The sequence below is a fragment of the Acinonyx jubatus genome, chromosome A1 (genome assembly GCF_027475565.1).
Source record: "Acinonyx jubatus isolate Ajub_Pintada_27869175 chromosome A1, VMU_Ajub_asm_v1.0, whole genome shotgun sequence".
Lineage (NCBI taxonomy): Eukaryota > Metazoa > Chordata > Mammalia > Carnivora > Felidae > Acinonyx > Acinonyx jubatus.
The window spans coordinates 197210911-197235358 of record NC_069380.1 but is presented as its reverse complement, the minus strand read 5'-3'; the positions used below and the strand labels follow the sequence as shown (position 1 = coordinate 197235358).

Here is a 24448-nt window from a genome sequence, read left to right as displayed (position 1 = left end):
CCGCATTTCACAGAGGTTTTTATGGAAAAAAAAAGAAAATGCTCCAAAGGACAAGCACTGTATTAATTCAAGGGATTGTCATTGCAGGAATCTCCTTTAAATCAATTAACTACCAGAAAAGTTTATTTAAAAAAAAACACACAAACTCTTGTTAGCACTGCCATTGGTGAATTCTGAGTCGCCAGAGTATCTCTTTTCTAAGAGCAGAGACAGAAGATAGGTGAAAAAGTGAAGAGTTAGGACACATGTGAGATGCAACGTCTTCTTAGCTCAGAAAATCCATTCTTCCTTGTCATAAACATCCACTTCCTAGGGCTCTGGTTCCAACTCTGCTCAGGGTCCTGGTGGGATAGTAAAGGGCCCAGACACAGTGACACTGGAAAAGCCTAGGGAACAGTATGAACTCAGAGAATTTGATTGCCAGAAGCAAGGATCAGGAACGGCTTGGGGTTTTTTCTCGAGAATAAAAGGTGCTAACTTTTTCTGGATCACCAATCGTTAGAGATACTCACTCATAAAAGTTATGGGTTTTTCCCTCCGGAAAAAAAAATGTAAATGAACCCTCACACAGAGAATTTTGCACACACCTTCCTGAGATTTTTGTACACTTCCTGCAGTCCTTTCCTGCACCCCTGATTCAGAGTCCCACATTCATGACAGTCATTCTCTTCATTTCATGGTCTCTTGTCCTCAAAATGGGCACATCATCTTCCAACCTGCTGTATTTTTAATGGCTTATATTTTTCAATCCAAAATCCGTAACTTCGGTGTTTTCTACGATCTAAGATCAAAAACTGAAAAGAATAATAAATCCCATCCTGACAACCCTGCCTTCTGTGGTGATGTATCGCTTTTGACTGTTTGGGTGGATGTTGAGTCCCTCAGAGCAGCCTGTATTTCTCGTGTGCCGCCCCCCAACCCCGCTGTGCTGACCGTGGCTGTTCTCCACCAAGTAGACTGAATGTTCTGCCCTAGTTACCTTTCATCGCTGAGCTATTTTCAAATAGATGGAATAGGATATAGATGATGGAGGAACATCTGAGAAGTGACCAAGAGGAAAGAGAAAGAATGTTGAAAATAGAATAGGTCAGAAGGGGGCCTGCCAGGATGATGTGCCTGGACAGCAGAAACGCCCCACCTCTCTTCCTCTGCCAGCTGCACTTCCTATTTTCTCAAGCATGCCCCACATCCGACCTTGAACTTTTCTTATGACTATGTGAGACAGGAGGCTCATTTCTGACTTCTTTCTAACAGCTCACACTGTTTGGCATTTGCAGATGGGGGCCTCTGAATGCAAATCGGAAGGTGGCTATGTGCTTCTCCTGTAGCATAGTAGAAATTTATCTATAGAATGTATCAAGGTAACATAGCCTCAGGGAAGACTTTTCTCCAGCACAAAATATATTAAAACAATTTGAGCATATATCAATTTGGACATACATTCATATACGTTTTACTTTATCATCTTCTTCTTAAATCTAGACCCTTTATTTCAGTGTTTTGCCTCCCCTGCATTCTCGTGCCTTAAACATGGTTTATTTTCATGGTCTTCATTTTTCATTTATTTTAGGATATTCTGATGCTGGGTGCAGTAGGAGCTTATGGCTGGAGTGGTACCGTGGTCCAGCAGACATCTCATGGACATATGATCTTTCCTAAACAAGCCTTTGACCAAATTCTGCAAGATAAAAATCACAGTTCATATTTAGGTAAGGCATAGCAGCATTTGACTCAGAAAATTTAAGCTCCCTTTTTTTAAACTAGCCCCTTGCTGGGGGGCGCCTGGGTGGCTTAGTCGGTTAAGCGTCCAACTTCCCCTCAGGTCATGACTTTGCGGTTTGTGACTTCGAGCCCCACACTGGGCTCTGTGCCGACAGCTCAGAGCCTAGAGCCTGCTTCAGTTTCTATCTCCCTTTCTCTCTGCCCCTCCTCTGCTCATGCTCTGTCTCTCTCTGTTTCTTAATAATAAATAAAGGTTAAAGACAATTTTGAAAAAACTAGCCCCTCTCTGAATTTCAAGATCCATTAAGCAAAGCCCTTGAAGTGTCGTCCAATTATTATATTTATTACACATGTTTATGTTGCCTCTTTGCAAATCAGACCTTGGCTATAACTATTTAATGACATACTGTATTACACTTACTGATGTCTTCTGGCTATTCAGGCAGTAGTTATTCCTGGGAAGTGCTTGCACTTCCACCAAATGGAAATAGTTCCTAGAAGCCAATATAGTAAATGGGAGTCTTCTATTAATTTAGAGTTCTTAGTCTTTTTGGTTCCTATAATAAGCAGCCACTGATTTTGAGTACCTACTATGGGACACTTCCTAAGCTGGCTATTCTATCCACATAAACATTTAAATCCTTCCCACACCCCTTTGAAGAAAGTATTATTATTCCCATTTTACCGTTGAGAGCCAATGAGGTTAATAACTTGCCCAAAGGCAAACAACTTAGCAAGCGGCAAATCCAGAATTTGAACCTGGGACTGTCTGACTCCATAGCCTATGTTCTGTCCACTGCATTCCATTACCTTTTAAATTCATGTAATTGTCCATTCAAAAAATACTTGTTGAGTGCCAAGTTCATGAGGGGCTGATGGGACAACCCAGAATCTAGGGCCTGTTTTACAGTGTGCGGAGCACACTTAGATCTGGGCATCGCCCTGAGGGAGCACGGATCACACTGACTTCACCTTTGGCCCTCTGTCTTGTTCTCCCCTCTGGTGCACAGATGCTACCACTTAAAACAATTTTGTTAATGTTTATTCATTTTTTGAGAGAGAGAGAGAGACAGAGTGCAAGCGGGGGAGGGGCAAAGAGAGAGGGAGACACAGAATCCGAAGCAGGCTCCAGGCTCCGAGCCATCAGCACAGAGCCCGACGCGGGGCTCGAACCCAAGAAATGTGAGATCATGACCTGAGGTGAAGTCAGATGCTTAACCGACTGAGCCCCCCAAGCGCCCCCCAGATGCCACCACTTTAGAAGATAAGCAGCAGAGTGCCCTCTGGGACAGGTGGCACCACTCTAGACAACTAGCAGACATCCTGTGGTGCACACATGGTGCTGCTTTAGGTAACTACCCTGTGACCTCACCACCGTGCCCCTCCCTCCATAAAAACTGGAGATGAAGGCCTGAGTAGGGGTGGGGAATAGCTGCGTAGAAGAGTTGTGTAATGGCTTGGATCATCTGTCTGTCTGCACCCCACCTTCCCCCCGGCTGGGTAAGTTACCCCCAATAAAACTATGTGAACGATATGGAGTGGCTTGCTTCGTTTTTCAGTATCAAAATACCTTCTCAGTCTGGAGGGTACGTTACTGACCCTCCTCCACTTTCTAACACCTGCCTCCTAACAAAAAAAGGACCTCTGGTCATTGCTACTAACTTTGGGAGCCCATATGCTGAGCTCTTCAATAGCACCTACCTCTGCAAGTCCTTCTCCTCTAGGTTACTCTGTGGCTGCGATTTCTACCGGAAAAGATGTTCACTTTGTTGCTGGTGCTCCTCGGGCAAATTACACTGGCCAGATAGTGCTATACAGTGTTGACGAGAATGGCAATGTCACCGTTATTCAGGCTCACCGAGGTGACCAGGTAAAGTCCATTTTGTAGCAGATGAAATTAATCGTGGGGTCAACCAGAGCAGATGAGGAGTGGGGAGTTGATAGAAAAGGAAACTAGTTGGGGTACCTGGGTGGCTCAGTCGGTTGAGCGGCCGACTTCGGCTCAGGTCATGATCTTGCGGTCCGTGAGTTCGAGCCCCGCGTCGGGCTCTGTGCTGACAGCTCAGAGCCTGGAGCCTGTTTCGGATTCTGTGTCTCCCTCTCTCTGACCCTCCCCCATTCATGCTCTGTCTCTCTCTGTCTCAAAAATAAATAAACGTTAAAAAAAAATTTTTAAAGAAAAGGAAACTAGCATTGAGTGCCTACCCTGTGGCTGCTTCTGTGACCTGTATTCACTTGAAGGTTCCTTAAATCTTCACAATACTGAGATCTGTCACCTTCTAACAGGTAACTGGGCATTTACCTTCTTAAGGTCAAAGAGTTTTCATGGGGTTGTGCTGTCATTAAAACCCAGTCGTGTGTAGACTCAAAGCCTGTGCTGTTTGGTTATATCCAGCTGCATACTTTTGACTCCCTAAATTACTACTACATGTGTATTATTGGGTCCTAACCACAGCTTTGTTGGCAAGCTCTTGCAAGGAGTCAATGATCTGGAAGAAAAGTGAGAAGACGGGAGCAGGATAGCGTTGTCAAGACTGGGCTACTATATCTGGGCCTGTCAAGGTGTCCTGTGGCTTTGATGTTTCTAAAATTAAAGCAACTCTCTTTTCCACCACTTTCTTCTCAACATGACAGTTTGATAGTCAGAACCTGTGATGACTCCCAGTCATGTCTGACTAGAACAAAGGCCAGTTGAATAGATTCCTATTTCCTCACCAAGCAGCTCTAACCCATGGGCTTGGCACATATTTCAAATAGGCAACCCTGATCTCTGAACAAATTTTCCTTCCTGGAGTTAGAGAAACCAGCTATTTAGTTTTCCCTTTTCTGGAATTAAGTGTGATCCTACTGTCTATGGATTTTCCAGGAGTAAGAGAACCTGAGTCTTTGACTTCCTTGACCACAAACCAGCTATGGCCACATACTTTGCTCTCTTTAAATTTTAAAGAACCATGATTTTATTGTGAGGAAAAACAATGACCGTGTTATAGGATGAATCCTTTCTTGTTCATTGCCAAATCCTTAAGAGGTATTCACATAGGTGTGCAATGAGCATTCGGATTCCCAGCCTCTCTTATTTCATTGTATCTCCACCTGCTCCCCTGTCCTGATGTATCTGAGAACTTGTCTCTTGTGCAAGATCATGCTACAGACACTTACATCACACATGCCTGCCCATTCTTCTCCACCTAGAAAATTCCTTGTTTTTTAAGATGCCGTTTATATAACACTTAATCTTTCTGAGCCTTCCTGACACCTGCACTCTGATCACACAGCATTTGGCCATTGCCTCTATTACAACCTACTTAACTGCACAGGCAGGCAAAGTCATTTGTCCCAACTCCCTCTTCCCCCTCCTGCGTTTCTCTATGACACACATCAGAAACCTCCTAAATGTTTCTCTTTTAAATGTGGTCTTTGACCCACCAGCACCAGAAACACCTGGGGTACTTATTTAACATACCGTTTTCTAGATTGCACCCATTCAGAGTCTTTCTTGGTGATTTGTGTGCACACTAAGGTTTAAGAACCAAGTGTTAACATCATGATACAACCTGAGAGAAGGGACTGTTATCTATCTTAATGTTTCTAGTACCTTACAGGTAGTAAGTGCTCTATTTCTGTTTGTTGAATGAGTAAATGAAAGTTCAGTATAACATTAAGAGTATATGAGTCATAAGAATCCTAAGGTTAATATGCTTTATCCTTACAGATTGGCTCCTATTTTGGTAGCGTGCTGTGTTCAGTTGATGTGAATAAAGACACCATTACAGATGTGCTCTTGGTGGGTGCACCGATGTACATGAATGACTTAAAGAAAGAGGAAGGAAGAGTCTACCTGTTTACTATCACAAAGGTAAAAAAAAAAAGTATTAAACTGATTCAGTTGAATTTGCTTTAATATTGGTAAATAAAACCTTAATCTGCATTTTTGCAGAAGAATCAGTGAATGATCATTTTCTCTTTTTCAAGCTTATTTGTTTTGAGAGAGGAGGGGATGGAGGGAGAGAATCCCAAGCAGGCTCTGCACAGCTTGATGCAGGGCTCAAACTCCAGAACCATGAGGTCATGACCTGAGCCGAAATCAAGAGTTGGACGCTTAACTTCTTGACCCACCCAGGCGCCCCTTGAATTATCATTTTCGTATGTAGTATAGTTTATATTTCATCATTTTGAGGATGTCACCATTAAAATTTTAAAAATCACATCAAAAAGCATAACCTGTAGAGAAAAAGCTACATGTATAGTGCACTGCCATTTTCCGTGAGGGGTCTTTGAATCTATACTGTACAAATGAAATCCTTATATAAATGCACATCATTTTTGAAATGTATGTACATGCACACACAAATGTCTGTGTATTTCCTAAGTATCTCATTCAATTATTCTTCTTTACTGTGAAGAGATCATAATAACAGAACTGTTATTCTGTTCACATTTTACAGTGAAAAAGTCAAATTGTACCAGGCACTTTGCAAACTTTCATATAATCCTGGATGTTTTCTACATTAGTTTGTCAAATTCTGTTGCTTAGTGTAGCAGTTAGGTATGTGTATACCCAGCTCTTGGAATTTTTAGTCCTTGCACATAAAACTTAGCATACACTAACTGGACTATGCTCTCTAAGTCCATGCCCAGAAGTTTAATGAACTCGGAACTGAAAAGAAAACCAAAATTAAAAGCACAAGTTGACCTAGAAAATTAGAGAAAGGATGGAAAAAAGAGAAGCTGATGTTAATATAATGAATATTATGCTTTGCTTTTGTGGTAGTTTGTCCTACCTTATTTAAATTAATGTAAACATTAGCTCTCAGATAGAAGCAATTAAAACAGTTCTAAAGCATTTAAAGATGTGTAATTGAATATTCAATAAGGGAGGGGCAAATATAATTGTTTAAAAATTTAACAAAACCCTAGTTTCTTAAATGTTTCTTGTCAAATATTCTGAATTATCATTGTTGAAGATGAGAAGATCTCATAATACTTTGTCAATCTTCATAACAAAGTGATTTCCATAAGATTATTATAGAGAAGAAAGAATCAACACTGACCCCGTTTCATGGATGAGGAGCATTGCTCTCTTGTGAAGTCATGAATTATTTCCATTCTTGATTTCAAAATCTGGAAAAAAAAAACCTATCTTTTACAAGAAAAAAAATTTTAGGCAGACTTATTTTTTTTTTATAATGTGACATTAACAATCTCATTTTCTTTTTTTTTTTTTTCTGAGTATAGTTGACATACCATGTTACATTAGTTTCAGGTATATAACAAAGTGATCTGACAAGTTTACACATCCCATCCCGCTATGTTCATCACAAATGTAGCTACCATCTGTCCTTTTACATTATAATATCATTCACTATATTCCTTATGCTGTGACTTTTATTCCTGTGATTTATTCATTACATAACTGGAAGCCTGTATCTCTCTCTCCCTTTCACCTATTTTGCCCAACCCTACCCCCTGCCCCTCTGGCAACCACCAGTTTGTTCTTTGTATTTATGGGTCTGATTCTGCTTTTTATTTATTCATTTACTTTTTTTTTTTAGATTCCACTTATGAGTGGAATTATATGGTATTTGTCTTTCTCTGACTTATTTCACTTAGCATAATACCCTCCAGTTCCATTCATGTTATCTCAAATGGCACAATCTCCTCCTTTTTTATGGTTGTGTAATACTCACACATATGTGGACACATTTTCTTTATTCATTTGTCTATTGATGGATACTTAAGTTGTTCCCATATTTTGGCTGTTGTAAATAATGCTGCAATAAATATAAGAGTGCATATATCTTTTCAGGTAAGTCTTTGCTTTCTTTGGGCAAATATCCAATAGTGGAATTATTGAACCATATGGTATTTCTATTTTTAATTTTTCGAGGAAACTGCACACTGTTTTCCACAGTGGCTACACCAATTTACCATACTACCAACCAGTGCACAAGGGCACTCCTTTTTCTCCACATCCTTGCAAACACTTGTTATTTCTTGTCATTTTTATTTTAGCCATTCTAACTGATGTCAGTTGATATCTCATTGTGGTTTTTATTTGCATTTCCCTGATGATGAGTGAGGTTGAGCATCTTGTCATGATTCAGCCATCTATGTTTTCTTTGGGAAAATGTTTATTCAGGTTCTCTGTCCATTTTTTAATTGGATTGTTTGGGTTTTTTTGGTGTTGTAGAAGTTCTTTATGTATTTTGACTATTAATCCTTTATTGGATCTTTCATTTGTAGATATCTTCTCCCAGTCGGTAGGTTGTTTTTTTGTTTTGTCAATGATTTCCTTTGCTGTGCAGAAGCCTTTTTATTTTTGGTGTAGTCTCAATAGTTTATTTTTGCATTTGTTTTCCTTGCCTCAGGAGACGTATCTAGAAAAATGTTGCTATTGCTGACATCAGAGAAATTACTGCCTGTGTCGTCCTCCATGATTTTTATGGTTTCAGGTCTCACATTTAGGTATTTAATCCATTTTGAGTTTATTTTTGTGTACAGTGTAAGAAAATTGTCCAGTTTCATTCTTTAACATGTAGCTGTCCAGTTTTCCTAGTACTACTGTCTTTCCCCCACAGTCTCTTCTTGCTTCCTTTTTCATAGATTAATTGACCATATAATTGTGGGTTTATCTCTGGAGTCTCTAACCTGTTCCATTGATCTATGTGTCTATTTCTGTGCCAGTACCATACTGTTTTTATTGCTATGGTTTTGTAGTATATCTTGAAACCTGGAATTGTGATGTCTCCAGCTTCATTCTTAAGGTTGCTTTGGCTATTCAGGGTCTTCTGTAGTTCTATACACATTTTAGTATTATTTGTTCTAGTTTGTGAGAAATGCTGTTGGTATTTTGATAGGGATTGCATTCAGTGCGTAGATTGCTTTGGATGGTATGGACGTTTTAACAATATTAATATGAGCATGATGGAATGTGTTTCCATTGGTTCGTGTTGTGTTTAGTTTCTTTCATCAGTGCTTTATACTGATTGGAGTATATGTCTTTCACCTCTTTGGTTAAGTTAATTCCTAGATATTTTATTTCTGGTGCAGTTGTAAATGACATTTTAATGTCTTTCTGCAGCTTCATTGTTAGTATATAGAAATGCTACTGATTTCTGGGTATTAATTTTTCATCCTGCCACTTTACTGAATTTATTGCTCCCAGTAGTTTTTTGGTGTAGTCTTTAGGATTTTCTCTATACAGTATCATGTTGTCTGCATATAGTGACAATTTAATTTCTTCTTTACCCCCATAGATGCCTCTTATTTCTTTTTTGGTCTGATTGATGTGGCTAGGACTTCTAGTATTATATTGAATAAAAATGATGAGAGTGAACATCCTTATCCTGTTCCTGACCTTAGAGGGGAAAACTCTGTTTTTCACCATTGAGTATGATATTATTGTGGGCTTTTCATATATGGCCTTTATGATGTTGAAGTGTCTTCCCTCTAACTCCACTTTGAAAGTTTTTATCTTGAATTGATGTTGAATCTTGTCACATGCTTTTTCTGCATCTATTGAGATGACCATGATTTTTATTCTTCATTTTGTTGGTGTGGTTTATGACATTGATTGATTTGTAAATATTGAACCATCCTTGCATTCCTGTAATAAATCATACCTGATTGTGGTGAATGGTCTTTTTAATGTATTGTTGCTAATTCGCTAATATTTTTCTGAGGACTTTTGCATCTATGTTCGTCAGGAATATTAGCCTATAGTTTTATTTTTGTGGGGTCTTTGTCTGGTTTTGGTATCAGGGTAATACTGGCCTTGTAGAATTTATTTGGAAGCTTTCCTTCCTTTTCCATTGTTTGGAATAGTTTGAGGAGAATAGGTATTAACTCTTCATTAAGTGGCTGGTAAAATTACCCTGTGAATCCATCTGGTCCTGGATTTTTTTATTTTTTGGTATTTTTTTGACCAGTTCAGTTTTGTTACTTATAATGGGTCTGTTCATATTTTCTTTTTCTCCCTGGTTCAGTTTTGAAATATTGTATGTTTCTAGGAATTTACCAATTTCCTCTAGGTTGCCTAGTTTGTAGGTCTATAATTTTTTATAATCCTTTATATTTTTGTGGTGTCAGTTGTTACTTTCTCTCATTTCTTATTTGGGTCCTTTTTTTTTCTTGATGAATCTGGCTAAAGGTTTGTCAATTTTGGTTACCATTTTAAAGAACCAACTCAGTTTATTTATTTATTTTTTTGCCTATGCCATTTATTTCTTCTCTAATTTTTATTATTTCTTTTCTTCTACTCACCTTTTGTTTTTGTTTGTTCTTCTTTCTCTAGTTCCTTTAGTGTAAGGTTATATTGTTTGTTTGAGCTTTTTCTGATTTCTTGACACAGGCCTATATCACTGTATACTTCCCTCTTGGAGTTGCTTTTGCTGCATCCCAAAGAATTTGGACCATTGTGTTTTTATTTTCAGTCATCTCCATGTTTTTTTTTCTTTGCTTTATTGACCCATTGGTTTTTTGGTATCATGTTGTGTAGTGTCCATGTGTTTTTTTCCAGTTTTTTTTTTCTTGTGATTTATTTTAGTTTCATACTATTGTGATCAGAAAAGATGCATGGTATGATTTCAATCTTAAATTTATTAAGGCTTGTTTTATGGCCTAACATGTGATTTATTCTACAGAATCTTCCGTGTGCACTTGAAAATAATGTGTATTCTGTCGTTTGGGGTTGGAATGTTCTATATATATCTGTTATGTGCATTTAGTCCAATGTGACATTCAAAGACACTGTCTTATTGTTTTTTTTGTCTGGATGATCTATCCATTGATGTAAGTGGGATATTAAAGTCCCCTACTATTATTGTATTACCATCCATTTCTCTCTTTTTGTCCATTTATATTTGCTTTATATATTTGGATGCTCCAGTTTTGGGTGTGTAGATATTTACAATTGTTGTATCCTGTTGTTGGATTGATCCTTATTATTATGGAATGCCTTGTCTCTTATTATGGTCTTTTTTTTTTTTTGAAGCCTATTTTGTCTGATATTGTATTGCTACCTGGCTTTTTTTTTTCACTTCCACTTGCATGGTGAATATTTTTTCTATCCTTTCATTTTCAGTCTGAATGTGTCTTTAGGTCTGAGGTGAATCTCTTATAGGCAGCATATAGATGAGTCTTGTTTGTTTGTTTGCTTTTGTTTTGTTTATTCACTCTGTCACCCTATGTCTTTTGGTTGGAGTATTTAGGTCATTTACATTTAAAGTGATTATTGATAGGTATGTACTTTTTGTCATTTTTAAATTTTTCTGGTTGTTTTATTGTTCTCCTTTTTTCTTCCCATTCTCTTTGTGATTGGTGAGTTTCTATAGTGTTAGCTTTCTTTTTCTGTATGTATGATAAGTTTTGGGTTTGTGGTTACCATAACATCATAAGTAGATAGCAGTCTGCATTAATTTGATGGTCATTTAAGTTCATACACATTCCAACGGGGGAAGGGAAAACCTTTTTCTTTTTCCCCTTCTCTTCCCTTTTTACTCCCTTCTCCACATTCTATGTATATGTTGTCATATTGTACAGCTTTTTATTCACTATTTTCTTAGGCCTAATTATGGCCATTTCTTTTCCACTTAAAGAAGTTCCTTTAATATTTCTTGTAAGGCTGGTATACTGGTGATGAACTCCCATTATCTTTCATTTGTCTGGGAAACTCTTTGTATGTCCTTCAAATCTGAATGATAACCCTGCCTAGTAGATTATTCTTGGTGGCAGGTTTTTTCCTTTCAGCACTTTGAATATATCATACCACTCCCTTCTGGCCTACAAAGTTTCTGCTGAAAAAATAAGCTGAGAGTCTTATAGATTTTTCCCTTCTAAGTAACTTCTTGTTTCTCTGTTGCTGCTTTTAAGATTGTCTCTTTATCTGTAACCTTTTGACACTTCAATTATTATATGCCATGGTGTGAACCTCCTTGGGTTCATCTTGTTTGGAACTTGTTGTGGACTTGAATGTCTATTTCCTTCCCTAGGTTAAGGAAGTTTTCAGTTTTTATTTCTTCAAATAAGTTTTCTATACACTTCTCTCTTCTCCTCCTTCTCCTCCTCCTCCTCCTCTCCTCCTCCTCCTCCTCCTCCTCCTCCTCCTCCTCCTCTCCTCCTCCTCCTCCTTCTCCTCCTCCTCCTCCTCTCCTCCTCCTCCTCCTTCTCCTCCTCCTCCTCCTTCTCCTCCTCCTCCTCCTTCTCCTCCTCCTCCTCCTCCTCCTCCTCCTCCTCCTCCTCCTCCTTCTCCTCCTCCTCCTCCTTCTCCTCCTCTCCTCCTCCTCCTCCTTCTCCTCCTCCTCCTCCTTCTCCTCCTCCTCCTCCTTCTCCTCCTCCTCCTCCTCCTCCTCCTCCTCCTCCTCCTCCTCCTCCTCTCCTCCTCCTCCTCCTCCTTCTCCTCCTTCTCCTCCTCCTCCTCCTTCTCCTCCTCCTCCTCCTTCTCCTCCTCCTCCTCCTTCTCCTCCTCCTCCTCCTTCTCCTCCTTCTCCTCCTCCTCCTCCTTCTCCTCCTCCTCCTCCTTCTCCTCCTCCTCCTCCTCCTCCTCCTTCTCCTCCTTCTCTTCCTTCTCTTCCTTCTCCTCCTTCTCCTCCTTCTCCTCCTTCTCCTCCTTCTCCTCCTTCTCCTCCTTCTCCTCCTTCTCCTCCTTCTCCTCCTTCTCCTCCTTCTCCTCCTCCTTCTCCTCCTTCTCCTCCTTCTCCTCCTTCTCCTCCTTCTCCTCCTTCTCCTCCTTCTCCTCCTTCTCCTCCTTCTCCTCCTTCTCCTCCTTCTCCTCCTTCTCCTCCTCCTCCTCCTTCTCCTCCTCCTCCTCTTTCTCCTCCTCCTCCTCCTTCTCCTCCTCCTCCTCCTCCTCCTCCTCCTCCTCCTCCTCCCTCTCCCCCTCCCCCTCCGACCCCCTATAATATGAATGTTTGCTTGATGTTGTCCACAAGCTCTCTTAATCTATCATGATTTTAAAAATTCCTTTTTCTTTTTGCTGTTCAACTTGTATGCTCTCCATTACCCTGTCATCCAGGTTGCTGGTATATTCTGCATCTTCTAATAAACAGTTGATTCCCTCTAGTGTGTTTCTATTTCAGTTATTATATTCTTCAACTCTGGCTCTTTTTAATATTTTCCATGTCTTCATTGAAAGAGTGGCACTGAGATCTTCCACGTTTTTTTCCAGCCCAGTATCTTCACAATCATTAAATTCTTTATCCACCGTGTCGCTTATCTGTTTCATTTAGTTCTTTTTCTACGGTTTTTCCTTCTTTCTTTTGGAATGTATTCCTCTGTCTCTGCATTTTGCTTGACTTTGTTTCTGAGGAGTAGGGAGAATGGCTGTTGCTCCTGAACTTGAAGGATGGTGAATGGTACTTGTGTATGGTGTCCGCTTGTGCAGACTGTGTGTGCTTGGTGGCTTTTGCTGGCTGGCTGGAGCTGGACGGTATATGCTAGTTACTCTTTTAAACTTTAAAAATTTAAAAGTAAAAACTTGGTTTTTTTAATTAAATTTAAAACAAAAACAAAGGGAGCCCTAAAATTCCACAGCTTATTTTCTGTGTCCTGGTACCACAGAAGCTGGTGTGGGCTTGCAGACCCTGGGCTTGCTGAGGTGGCAAGCTCCCTGTGATGACCAGACCTGCCATTTATAGTGCTGAGACCATGGGGCACCTGGGTGGCTTAGTTGGTTATGTGTCTGACTTCGGTCTAGGTCACAATTTCAGCATTCCCAAGTATGAGCCCCATGTTGGGCTCTGTGCTGACAGCTCAGAGCCTGGAGCCTACTCCGGATTCTGTGCCCCTTCTCTTTCTCTACCCCTCCCCAACTCGGGCACATGCATTCTCAGTCTTGCTGTCAAAAATAAACATTAAAAAAATTTGTTTAATAGTATTGAGAGCTGCCTGTTATGGCATCTGAACCCACTAATTAGGGTGTTCGGACCCTGCTCCAGTCTGTGCTTCTAAGATAGAAGGGAAGAGAGCGTCGCTACCACTCCTTGGCCCTTTTAAAACTGCCTCCACCATGTGGCAGAGTTCTAGTGTTGTCTATTTTATATGCTGATTGCTTTTATTTTTCTTTTTAATTTTATTTAAATCCAAGTTAGTTGACATATAATATAATGTTTCAGGAGTAGAGTTTAGTGATTCATCTCTTACATATAACACCCAGTGCTCATCCCAACAAGTGCCCTCCTTACTACCCATCACCCATTTAGACATCCCCCACCCACCTCCCCTCCAGCAACCCTCAGCTTGTTCTCTGTAGTTAAGAGTCTCTTATGGTTTGCCTCGCTCTCTATTCTTACCTTGTTTTTCCTTCCCTTCCCCTATGTTAATCTGTTTTGTTAAATTCTACAAATGAGTGAAATCATATGGTATTTGTCTTTCTGCCTGACTTCTTTTGCTTAGGATAATACATTCTAGTTCCATCCACGGTGTTGCAAATGGCAAGATTTCATTCTTTTTGATCAGAGTAATATTCCATTATACATATACATATACATGTATACATATTATACATATACAGGTACATGTACATATACGTGTGTATGTGTATACACACACACACACCGCATCTTCTATGCTAATTGCTCTTGTAAACTGTGGCTTATTTTCTGTGCCAAGAATAGAGGAATCTGTTCCTGGTTGCTCAGTACTATGCATTCCCACTGCATCAGTTTCCCTTTGTTACTGTGCTCCCATCTCTCTTGTTGTTCTCTTGCCATTTTTTCTATCTTTGGTTGTTCAGTAACTGTTCAGTCAGCCCTCAGTTCTTTTTCAGGAGGAATTATCCTTTTAATAGGTGTAATTTGGTATGTTCCATGGAGGAAGTGAGTTCAGGGTTGCCACCTTGGACCAGAACCTAACTGTCTCATTTTTGACTTCCTATCCCATTATAGTTATGCCACTCTTCAGTAATTCTTAAGTAAAGGTCTAAATTAAGATACTGTGGTTTTTTTTGTGTCTCCACCTTAATTTTATTTAAGATACTAGTATATTTTCATCAGCAAATTTTAAATCAAAAGGTTTGGAAACAGGTAAAGAGTCTAATGTTTAGGGGAAAAGGAGCCAAAGGTATGCATAGTTTTATGTAGGTTGTACAGTCACTGTAAAGAGAATTCCCTCCTTTCACTTTGGTCTATGAACACATATCCTATGAATTTAGTTGCTAGAATTCTTAGGTATGATTCTCATCATAAGTAGAGGATTTTGAAATCTAGATTCATAATTGTCTACTTTTAACAGTTTAAAAATTGGTTTGGGCATCACTTGCTGTGAATTGTAATGATAAATATTATAAGGTTTTGCTTTAATCATCCCCTTTTCCCCTTTCCAAGGGCGTTTTGAATTGGCACCAATTTCTTGAAGGCCCTAAGGGTGTTGAAAATGCTCGGTTTGGTTCAGCGATTGCAGCTCTTTCAGATATCAACATGGATGGTTTTAATGATGTAATAGTTGGTTCACCTTTGGAAAATCAGAACTCTGGAGCTGTGTACATCTACAATGGTCACGAGGGCACCATTCGCATGAAGTATTCCCAGGTAATCCGTGAGTTTCATGGTGATGTATTGACATGTGAGTATCATCCTGTGAGAGCTAGGGACTAACCATGCAGACAATCCAATTTATAACACTTATTTTAGAACTTTATTCATTCATCAAACAACTATTTAGTGAACCTGTTCCAGGTTCTGGATATACTATAAAGAACAGGACAGATAAAATTCTGCTCTTCGTGGATCTTACGTTTTTGTCAAGACTAAGGGAAAATAAATGAGATAAAGTGGTTCAGATCATCATAAATGATAGGGAATTTAAAAACATTTTTTTTAAAGTTCAGGTATGGGAGTTATCAGATATTCTAAAGGGTGACCAAGAGGACCTCATTGATCAGGCAACTTTCCAGTAAAGTCCTGAAGGAAGTGGGCTAAGAGAGCAATCACAACCTTCAAATCCCACTCCGTCCACTCATCTCCTTCTGCTTTGTGATTTTTATATTAAAAGATTCATGCTGGTTCTTTGACGTGGCTGCAAGAATGATCAACCGATGAGAAAGGCTGTGATTGAAAAACCAATGGAATTTTGTGGAGAGTAAAACAACCTGAGAAGTGGCTGTATAGAGAATCTAACAGTGCTGTATAAAAGCTCCTTTTTTCTACTTCAGTTGTTGTGCATTATAAGTTCATGTCAAACTTGCTCTTTCAGAAAATCTTGGGATCTGATGGAGCCTTTAGGAGCCATCTCCAGTACTTTGGGAGATCTTTGGATGGCTACAGTGATTTAAATGGGGATTCCATCACTGATGTGTCCATTGGTGCCTTTGGACAAGTGGTTCAGCTCTGGTGAGTCCATGGAGAGCCAGACACAAACTAGCTAACTAAGAAATGACCTGCTAAGTAGAGCAGCAGATAGCTGTGCAGGAATTGTGGAAATACCACATGCACTATAAAAGACTCTAGGACGTTTATGGATCATAGTTTATATAAAGGAAGAAATGTGTTTTTCCTCGTGGGAGAAAAAAAAATTTGCTTAATGTTGCCATCAAGTGCCTCTTCTCTATATGGTGAGCAGAAAAAGTACATAGAAAAGACAAAGGCTTTGAAATGGTATCCAAGATATTACTGAATATTATCTTTCAAATAGCCTTACCTCAGCTCACAGAAAGGAAACCTCATGAGAATGCCCTAAAAAATACTGAACATTCAGACCACACAAGTAAAGTGTAACTTCTCATGCGGTTATGAAGTAACTTTTGAAATTATTAGTCATAAACAAGAAGCCATTATTTAGGTTTAGCTGACCTCCCATTGACCTCGGTAGGAGTTGAAGAGCAGGGAGGAACAATAAGGGATTCCAGGGCTATGTGATTCAAGGACAAAAATAAATATATGGGGTTGGCCAGGGATTGGAATCAGAAGGAAATTAAGAATTTGATCAAGAGTCCTCCTCAAAAATATATTTCATTCATTCGTTGGTCTCTGTTGAAAAATGTGCTTTAAAAGCCCAAATACTTCAAGAACAGAAAAACATCACATATCTATGTGTTGTTTCAGAGTCTTATTGAACTATTTACAATATTTCACTTGTGCTTTTAAAAGACAAAATGCATTATTTTGAGTGCATCATCTTAATGAAAACTTAATGTGGGGAAAAACTCCTGGATGGTATCTAAGACTGAAAAATTTTAAAATATATTTGCTGAATAAAATCAGTTAAGAGTAGTGTGCTACTAGAGAAACACAAGGTATGATAACACAGTCACGTGACTTATTTTTTTTTTAATTTTATAAGAAATCATGTTTCAGTGAACATCACCCTCGAGCCATCTTGGTGGGCTTCATCCTTGGTAGCCTGGATTATTACTATCCTATGACACTCCTTTTTTTTTCTTTTAAAGATTATATTATTTAAGTAATTTCTACACCCAAAGTGAGATTCGAACCCACAACCCTGAGATGAAGAGTTGTACGCTCCACCAGTGAGCCAGCCAGATACCCTGACACTCCCTTTTAATATAGTCAGTGAGGACCAAAGTTTTTTCTTTGAAGGTGGACTTGATTCTTCAAACAAGTCAAGATACATGGAGTCAGATCAATTTATTGAAATGATTAGTCAAGCTAGGTTCATGCCATTTTGTGGTCACATTTTTTTTTTAATTTTTTAAATACTTTGTTTAAAATTTATTTATTTTGAAAGAGAGAGAGAGAATGAATCCCAAGCAGGCCCCATGCTATCAGTGTGGAACCTGATATGGGGCTCAAACCCACAAACGATCAGATTATGACCTGAGCCAAAACTAAGAGTTAGACGCTTAATTAAATGGGCCACCCAGGCACCTCTCTGGTCACATTCTTACAAGATGCTGAGACTGGATTTTCTGGGTAACTTCCTGAGAATAATTTGAAATGATTTTGTAAACTTGTTTTTTAAATCAGTGGCACCATCTACACTGGGATAAAAGATTGACTTAAAGAAAGAGATTGACTTACAGAAAACATTCACATAGACATTTTAGATCTTGTAGGTCTGAGGACACATTGCATTTGCTATTGGATATTTTATGACTGCTTACTAGGGGGCCTTATAGATACCTGATTAATGAGTTTTAATTAAGTCAGTTTTTCAGTTGACTCAAGTCCTTCAGGTGGTTCCTGAAATTTAAAAAAAAAATGTTTTCTGCATCTTCTTGTATTTTTCACAACAATGAAGTTACTCATTACTGCTTGCTGCTTTGTAAATACTGGAGCGTGTACACAAAGAGTCATTATGATGAAGTTGACAATTTTACTGGCAGAGGAACTAGGAGACCATGGGTTCTAATTTCTTACTTGCTAACTGTTACTCAGTAAAGTGAGAAGTTACCAAATGTTTTCTCTTTTGTTTCAGACATTTTCACCAATAAATGGGAGACAATATTTGTTCTGTTTCACAGGACTGTTACAGGAGCAAATGAGGCCATGTGTATGGCAAAGCCCTTCAGATATCTAAAGGGCTGTGCCAGAGTCAGAAATGTGTAGCACCCTGCCCGAGAGATGCCTCCGCCACTTTCTGGTGTCACGCTAGTTGCCACCATCATGGTCATAAGCCACACATCCAAGAATCGGTGGCAACTATTAAGGGAGGCGACAGGGAGACCCTCCTCAGCCCTGTCACCCCCACCTTGCCACCCGCTCTGTCCCCTCCATTTGTGGGAAGAGGAAACATCACTGCTTCCAGCTGGCAAAACACAACAGGGACCATGACTTTGGAAATTTATTTGCAAAGAGGTTGCAGACTCCCGTCCTGCACTCATGCATGCATTAAACAAATACTAAATGTGGACTGGGCTGGCAATACAGTCACAAAATACAAAAGACATTATCCCTAGATGCTATTTTAGGGCTTTCAAATATGAAATAGCACTAAAGTGCTTAGATCATGCAGAGAATGATTAGATAATGCTGGCCCTGGGTCCTCTAGGTAAAGGTTATAACGTGTGCACTTGGCAGGAAAATATGTGTTTCCGTTTATGTCTTTCAGGTCACAGAGTATCGCTGATGTATCTGTGGATGCTTCCTTCACGCCAGAAAAAATTACTTTGGTCAACAAGAATGCTGACATAAAACTCAAACTCTGTTTCAGTGCAAAGTTTAGACCTACTAAGCAAAACAGTCAAGTGGGTGAGTTGGCCTGAAATAATCTGTGTGGAGATAGGTGTGCTTGTAGAGTTTTAGTCCTGAATGTCACCTATACTTTGGATTTCTAGGCCAAAAGAAATAAGGGTCTTGCAGACATTTCAGTTGCCACTCCTTTGAGGTGCCTGAGCATAGTTAATTAGACATGGAAGGTTTGATTAGATCTTCCCTTCACTATCTCAAGAAGATCACATTCTGCCACAGAAAGTTACTATCTCTGTGATCTTGTCCCAGGCTTGCTCAGCTCTATCCTTCAAGTTTCTTTTACCCATCGGTTCCTCACCCCAAACCTTGGGCACACACACATGACGCTGGTATACACCCATATTAGTATGCTGTGTGTCAGCTGTGACATGGCCTAGATACGAAGCGTTCAGTACAGGTACCAAATATTCCTATTCTTTTTTTTTTTAATTTTTTTTAATGTTTTATTTATTTTTGAGACAGAGACAGAGCATGAGCAGGGGAGGGGCAGAGAGAGAGGGAGACACAGAATCTGAAGCAAGCTCCGGGCTCTGAGCTGTCAGCACAGAGCCCGACGCGGGGCTCGAACTCACGGACCGCGAGATCATGACCTGAGCCGAAGTCGGCCGCTTAACCGACTGAGCCACCCAGGCGCCCCCCAAATATTCCTATTTTTGAGAAATTAATATGCGTGAAATAATGAGAGAGAAGATATAAACCAGTATGTAGTTTGTACCCAGTGTTTTAAATGCTCTAATGCAGTGAAGTGAATAAAACTCTGATATGTGACCTGTCAGAAGGCGAGAATGAGGAAAATTGGACAAACTGTCACCTCTCTCTTGGACCAGCCAAGTCCTCTTTCAGAACTTGGCCGAGTCCTTTCTAACCACTGCCCCTCACGTTCGTCTCTCCTGCTCCAGCACCCACAGAGCATAGCAATTGATTTAGCACTCGATCAAACACTACCTTCTTTCATTTGCTGCTTTTTCATGGGTTCTAATCCTCCTTCCTTCGGAGTCTGGCTCTACACTTCAGGCACCTGCAGTTCCTACAAGTGTTTCATTAAGTGGTTAGCAAACCAACTTAACCTGCCTCTAATATTTTCAGCCTTTGTCATGATTCATACCAAGAAATACATAGGTTAAAAACACAAAGCAGAAGTTGGATTCCCATCCTGGCATGTCTTCCATAGTTTCCTACTTTTTGTATCTATCTGGCATTTTTCCTTTCAGGTACTCAAATGCTGACCCAACTTTGAGTAGCACATCTCACAGACCTGCCCTGGAGCAGGTCCATTTGAGTAGCCATGATAGTTGAGTCAAAAACCATTCCCGTACAAACGCTAAGTGGCTAGATGTAATGTACTGCATGGTGACTATAGCTAACAATACTGTACTGTGTTGTACATTTGAAGATTGCTAAGAGAGCAGATTTAAATGTTTCTCTCTCTCTCTCTCTCTCTCATACACACACACACACAGAATTGGCACTGTGTGAGGGGATGATCTGTTAATGAACATTATTGTAATCATTTGCCAATAGTTACATATACAAAATCACTGCACTCTACAACTAAAACTCAGTACATCTCCCTTACATCTCAATAAAAACTGTGTGTGTTGGGGGGAGGGGGACATTAAGTGGCTGGTCTGCTTAAAACATGAATTTGGGAAATATATTAGTTGGCAGAAATAGCTGGCTGGTTAGCTCTCCTGGCCTGAAAGCATGGATTTGCCTCCTATATCTTCCACTTTTTGACGGGGCTTCACTCCTCTGTTACCAGACACTCGAAAGCAGACTTCAAGAATGTCCTTCCCTTCAACTTGCTCTTTCTTCCCATTGGGTACCTTTTCCTTGATGTCTTCAGATCCATACAGACAAGCCAGTTGTGATCATTTGTCACTTAATTGCTTGGCAATAAGAGTATTAAGACCTGAATCCCATCTTCACAACTTTGAAAACTAAACTTATAAAGCATATGGTCTTTGTTATTTACTGTATCAGATGCTCACTCCATTTTAAAAGTTAATAACATAAAAAAAAAAATTCACGCCCATCAGACTATACCTTTTTACCAGACTACTTGGAAAAAAAAAAAAGAAATCATATGATCATGTATACTAACTTTGTCCTAGCTATGTTCCCTTCCCTGGCATTATTTTTTCTTTGTATTATTTTCACCACTTAGTTTTAGTTCATTTGATTCACTTCTATTTTATCTATCTTTGTGAATTTCACTAAGTTCTTGGAGCAAGAAAAACTATACATCTCTAATAGGTATTTTAAATGTAACCTGTGGAATTAATGTTTTTGGGAAGTCTATTCAATCTTTAAAATATTGAAAATCATAGAGTAAGCCCAGATAAGGCAGCTGATGCTTTGAATAATATCAGGTTTTCTTTCTCAATTTTGGATAGCTTTAGTTGAAGGCTCTGATACTTTGTGTATTGGCAACTGACATCAGTTTTTATTGCATTTTTTTTCATTTTCATTTCCCTGGGTTAGTAGTATTATCTCTGTTTTATAGATGAGGAAATGGAGTTTCAAAGAGGTTACACAAATTGCCTAAAGTCCTAGAACTCATAAATGGTGGAATTAGAATTCAAACCAAGTCCATCGGATTCCAAACTTATTCCTGCAGAGTTGCATGCCTTCCCTGAACTAAGCGTCGAGAGTGTTCCCTCAGAGTATCTCAGTTAACACTCAAATTAGTTAATCTTCACAACTGCATGGAAAGTGAAAGAATGAATTCTGATTTCAAAATTACCCCAGTTTGGGGTGCCTGCGTGGCTCAGTCGATTAAGTGTCCAACTTCAGCTCAGGTCATAATCTCACAGTTTCTGAGTTTGAGTCCCGTGGTGGGCTCTGTGCTGACAGCTCAGAGCCTGGAGCCTGCTTCGTTTTTTAAAAAAAATTTTAATGTTTATTCATTTTTGAGAGACAGAGAGCATGAGCAAGGGAGGGGCAGAGAGAAAGGGAGACACAGAATCTGAAGCAGGCTCTGGGTTCTGAGCTGTCAGCACAGAGCCCAACACGGGGCTCGAACCCATGAACCGTGAGATCATGACCTGAGCTGAAGCTGGACTCTCAACCGACTAAGCCACCCAGGCGCCCCAACCTGGAGCCTGCTTCAGATTCTCTGTCTCCCTTTCTTTCTCTGCCCCTCCCCTGCTCACAGTCTGTGTGTGTGTGTGTGTGTGTGTGTGTGTGTGTGTGTGTGTGTCTCAAAAATAAATAAAAACATTAAAAAAATTTTTTTTAATTACTGCAGTGTTATTTCTGACCATGCCCTAGCTGTTGTGAACACAGCTGGTTTATTTTACCTCTTTTACTGTGTTTATTACCTGAAAAATGAGATGATAATATCCACTTTCTGGGATTATAGTAAAACTTGTATAAGATAACATACAAGAATGTGTTCAATTGTAGGTACTCGGTAGCTATTTCTTTCTTTGACATATCACCATGTTAGGGGTGATGAAACCAAGGCTTGAGAAGTGAGTGATTTGACCAAATTCATTCAGTAGATTTCCTCGGTCAAGTCTACTTTTCTCCCCACTGCTTCAAGCCACGCTTCTTTGAATCACTCTCTCTGTATCCACAGTCACCTAGGTCACACCAGAGTGTGAATTACAAATGTCTGCAGTTCACAATCCATCAATGTAAAGACTGTTTTTATATTTTCTTGAAGTCCTTGACTTCACCCAGTAAGATACAATTAGGCAGGGATGGTTTTTCTGTAAAAGTTTATTTGTACTAACATTTCTTTGTGATTTTTATCCTAGCCATTATATACAACATCACAATTGATGCAGACCTATATTCATCCAGAGTAACCTCCAGGGGGCTATTTAAAGAAAATAATGAAAGATGCCTGCAGAAGAATATGATAGTAAGTCAAACACAGAGTTGCTCTGAGTACATCATCCACATACAGGTAAGGTCTCCGTCATCTCTCTCACCTCCTTTCCTCTTAGACACTAATGAATGGTCCAAGTCTAAAAATGAAGCTTACAAGTTAGAAAATGGTTGCCCTTCTAATTAATGCTTTTCTTGTCTAAGTTCATGAGCAGGAAATCCTGTTATCTTTATGCTAATATATGGTCACATTCTATTAATATGTTAATAGCATAGAAATATTATTTGGAATTCCAACCAAAAAGCTAAAAAATAAGATTGTTAAAGAAATCGAAGACACTGCTTTCTTAAATGTTTACCAGGGAGAGCTTTTAGTAGATAGTAAATTTTATTTTAGCATTTTCCTATCAGGGAAAAATTTTATTTTAAGCTGCTGAAATGAACAATGCCAATTTTGATTTCCACTATTGGGTTTAAATTAATATAGAACAAGAAAGGTAGATTATGAGGTAAATATTATTCTAATCTTATGCCACAGTTACTACAGTTCACATGAATTTTGAAAATCTCACAAGTAGGAAAAATTCTCGGGAAAATTTCCCACAGGAAATTTATTTTATAAATTATATGAATATTTCCCCCTAGAAACCATGTAATGGTCTTTGAAAGTGTGATTTCCTCAGGAAATCAGTTTTAAAAGAACTTCTTAAGAATTTTCCTAGAATATGGTTCTCAGCATTTAAAATGTATAAGAATTGCCAAAGAAAAAGTTTATAAAATGCATATTCAGGGTCCTCACCACCAGTAATCTGGATTTGAACGTCCAAGGAATATGCAGATTTGAGGAGTACTCCCAGATATTTCTGATATAGATTGATGATACAGAGATCCCATCTCAAAAAATGTTAAGTATGATTTGGAAAAACAAAGTTAACACAGGAATTAAAATCCATTGATTGTTTTAATTTCTTGTTCATATGAAAGAAGTCTTATTTATGAAGGCCTGGACCTTTTTTAAGATGCTGACTATACAGATTCTTTAAAGGGACAAAAGCTGGCTCTCATTCTCTATTTTTGTGCTAAGTGGTAGATCAAATAAAACATGGAGTCCATTCTGGGGGAATGAAATCAGCCAGGCTGTCATTCATATATATATCCTCTTCACACAAATGTGTCCTTGTGAAGTTTTTAGAAGATGTGTGCGGTTTGGGTCAGGGCAGAGATCTTGTTTCAGTTAACACAGTATCTTGGATATCAACACCACACCCACTCTGTGCGCCAACCCTGCAGCCAGCTAAGGAAACCTCTCCTTACAGTCAGGACACCATGCTAGTCTTGCCTGCCAAAAGGGCTCACGGCAGGAGTAAATCCTGCCTGTGAATGCACTAGGTGATAACAAATATCACTAATCAGGAAAAGGCAAATTGGATTTTTAGGGTTTACCATTTGTAGAGATACTGTTCTTTCCTGACAAGAACTGAGGGCAGAGTGAAGTTGCTGTGCAGGCGGAGTGGAGAAGTTGTGCTTGTAGCTGGGTAGAGTCGGCTTTAATGACTGCCAAGTGATAGTCGCTCCATCTAATGCATGCAAGAGGCAGTGTCGCTTCTCACGTACATGAGGGCCAAAACTTGGGGGACTTGGTTTCCCATGTGGGAATCCCCTTTATCTGGCTTTGCAGAGCAAGTTAGGTTCTGACTAAGGAAGGGAGTTCTCTTGTCGTTGTCTGACACTGGCCCTGAGCACCTTCC

General features: G+C 39.4%; 1 protein-coding gene across 2 annotated transcripts in view; it reads left to right on the top strand.

The window, feature by feature from the left end:
* Positions 1–24448, top strand: part of ITGA2 (integrin subunit alpha 2) — a 108322-nt gene that overhangs the window by 60849 nt on the left and 23025 nt on the right. For both annotated transcript variants that reach the window (XM_053200762.1, XM_027076501.2), the window contains exons 11-17: positions 1571–1709; positions 3447–3592; positions 5435–5578; positions 15042–15245; positions 15910–16046; positions 18724–18863; positions 22628–22779. In XM_053200762.1, coding sequence (XP_053056737.1) covers positions 1571–1709; positions 3447–3592; positions 5435–5578; positions 15042–15245; positions 15910–16046; positions 18724–18863; positions 22628–22779 — 1062 coding nt within the window. The remainder of the gene's footprint in view (positions 1–1570; positions 1710–3446; positions 3593–5434; positions 5579–15041; positions 15246–15909; positions 16047–18723; positions 18864–22627; positions 22780–24448) is intronic.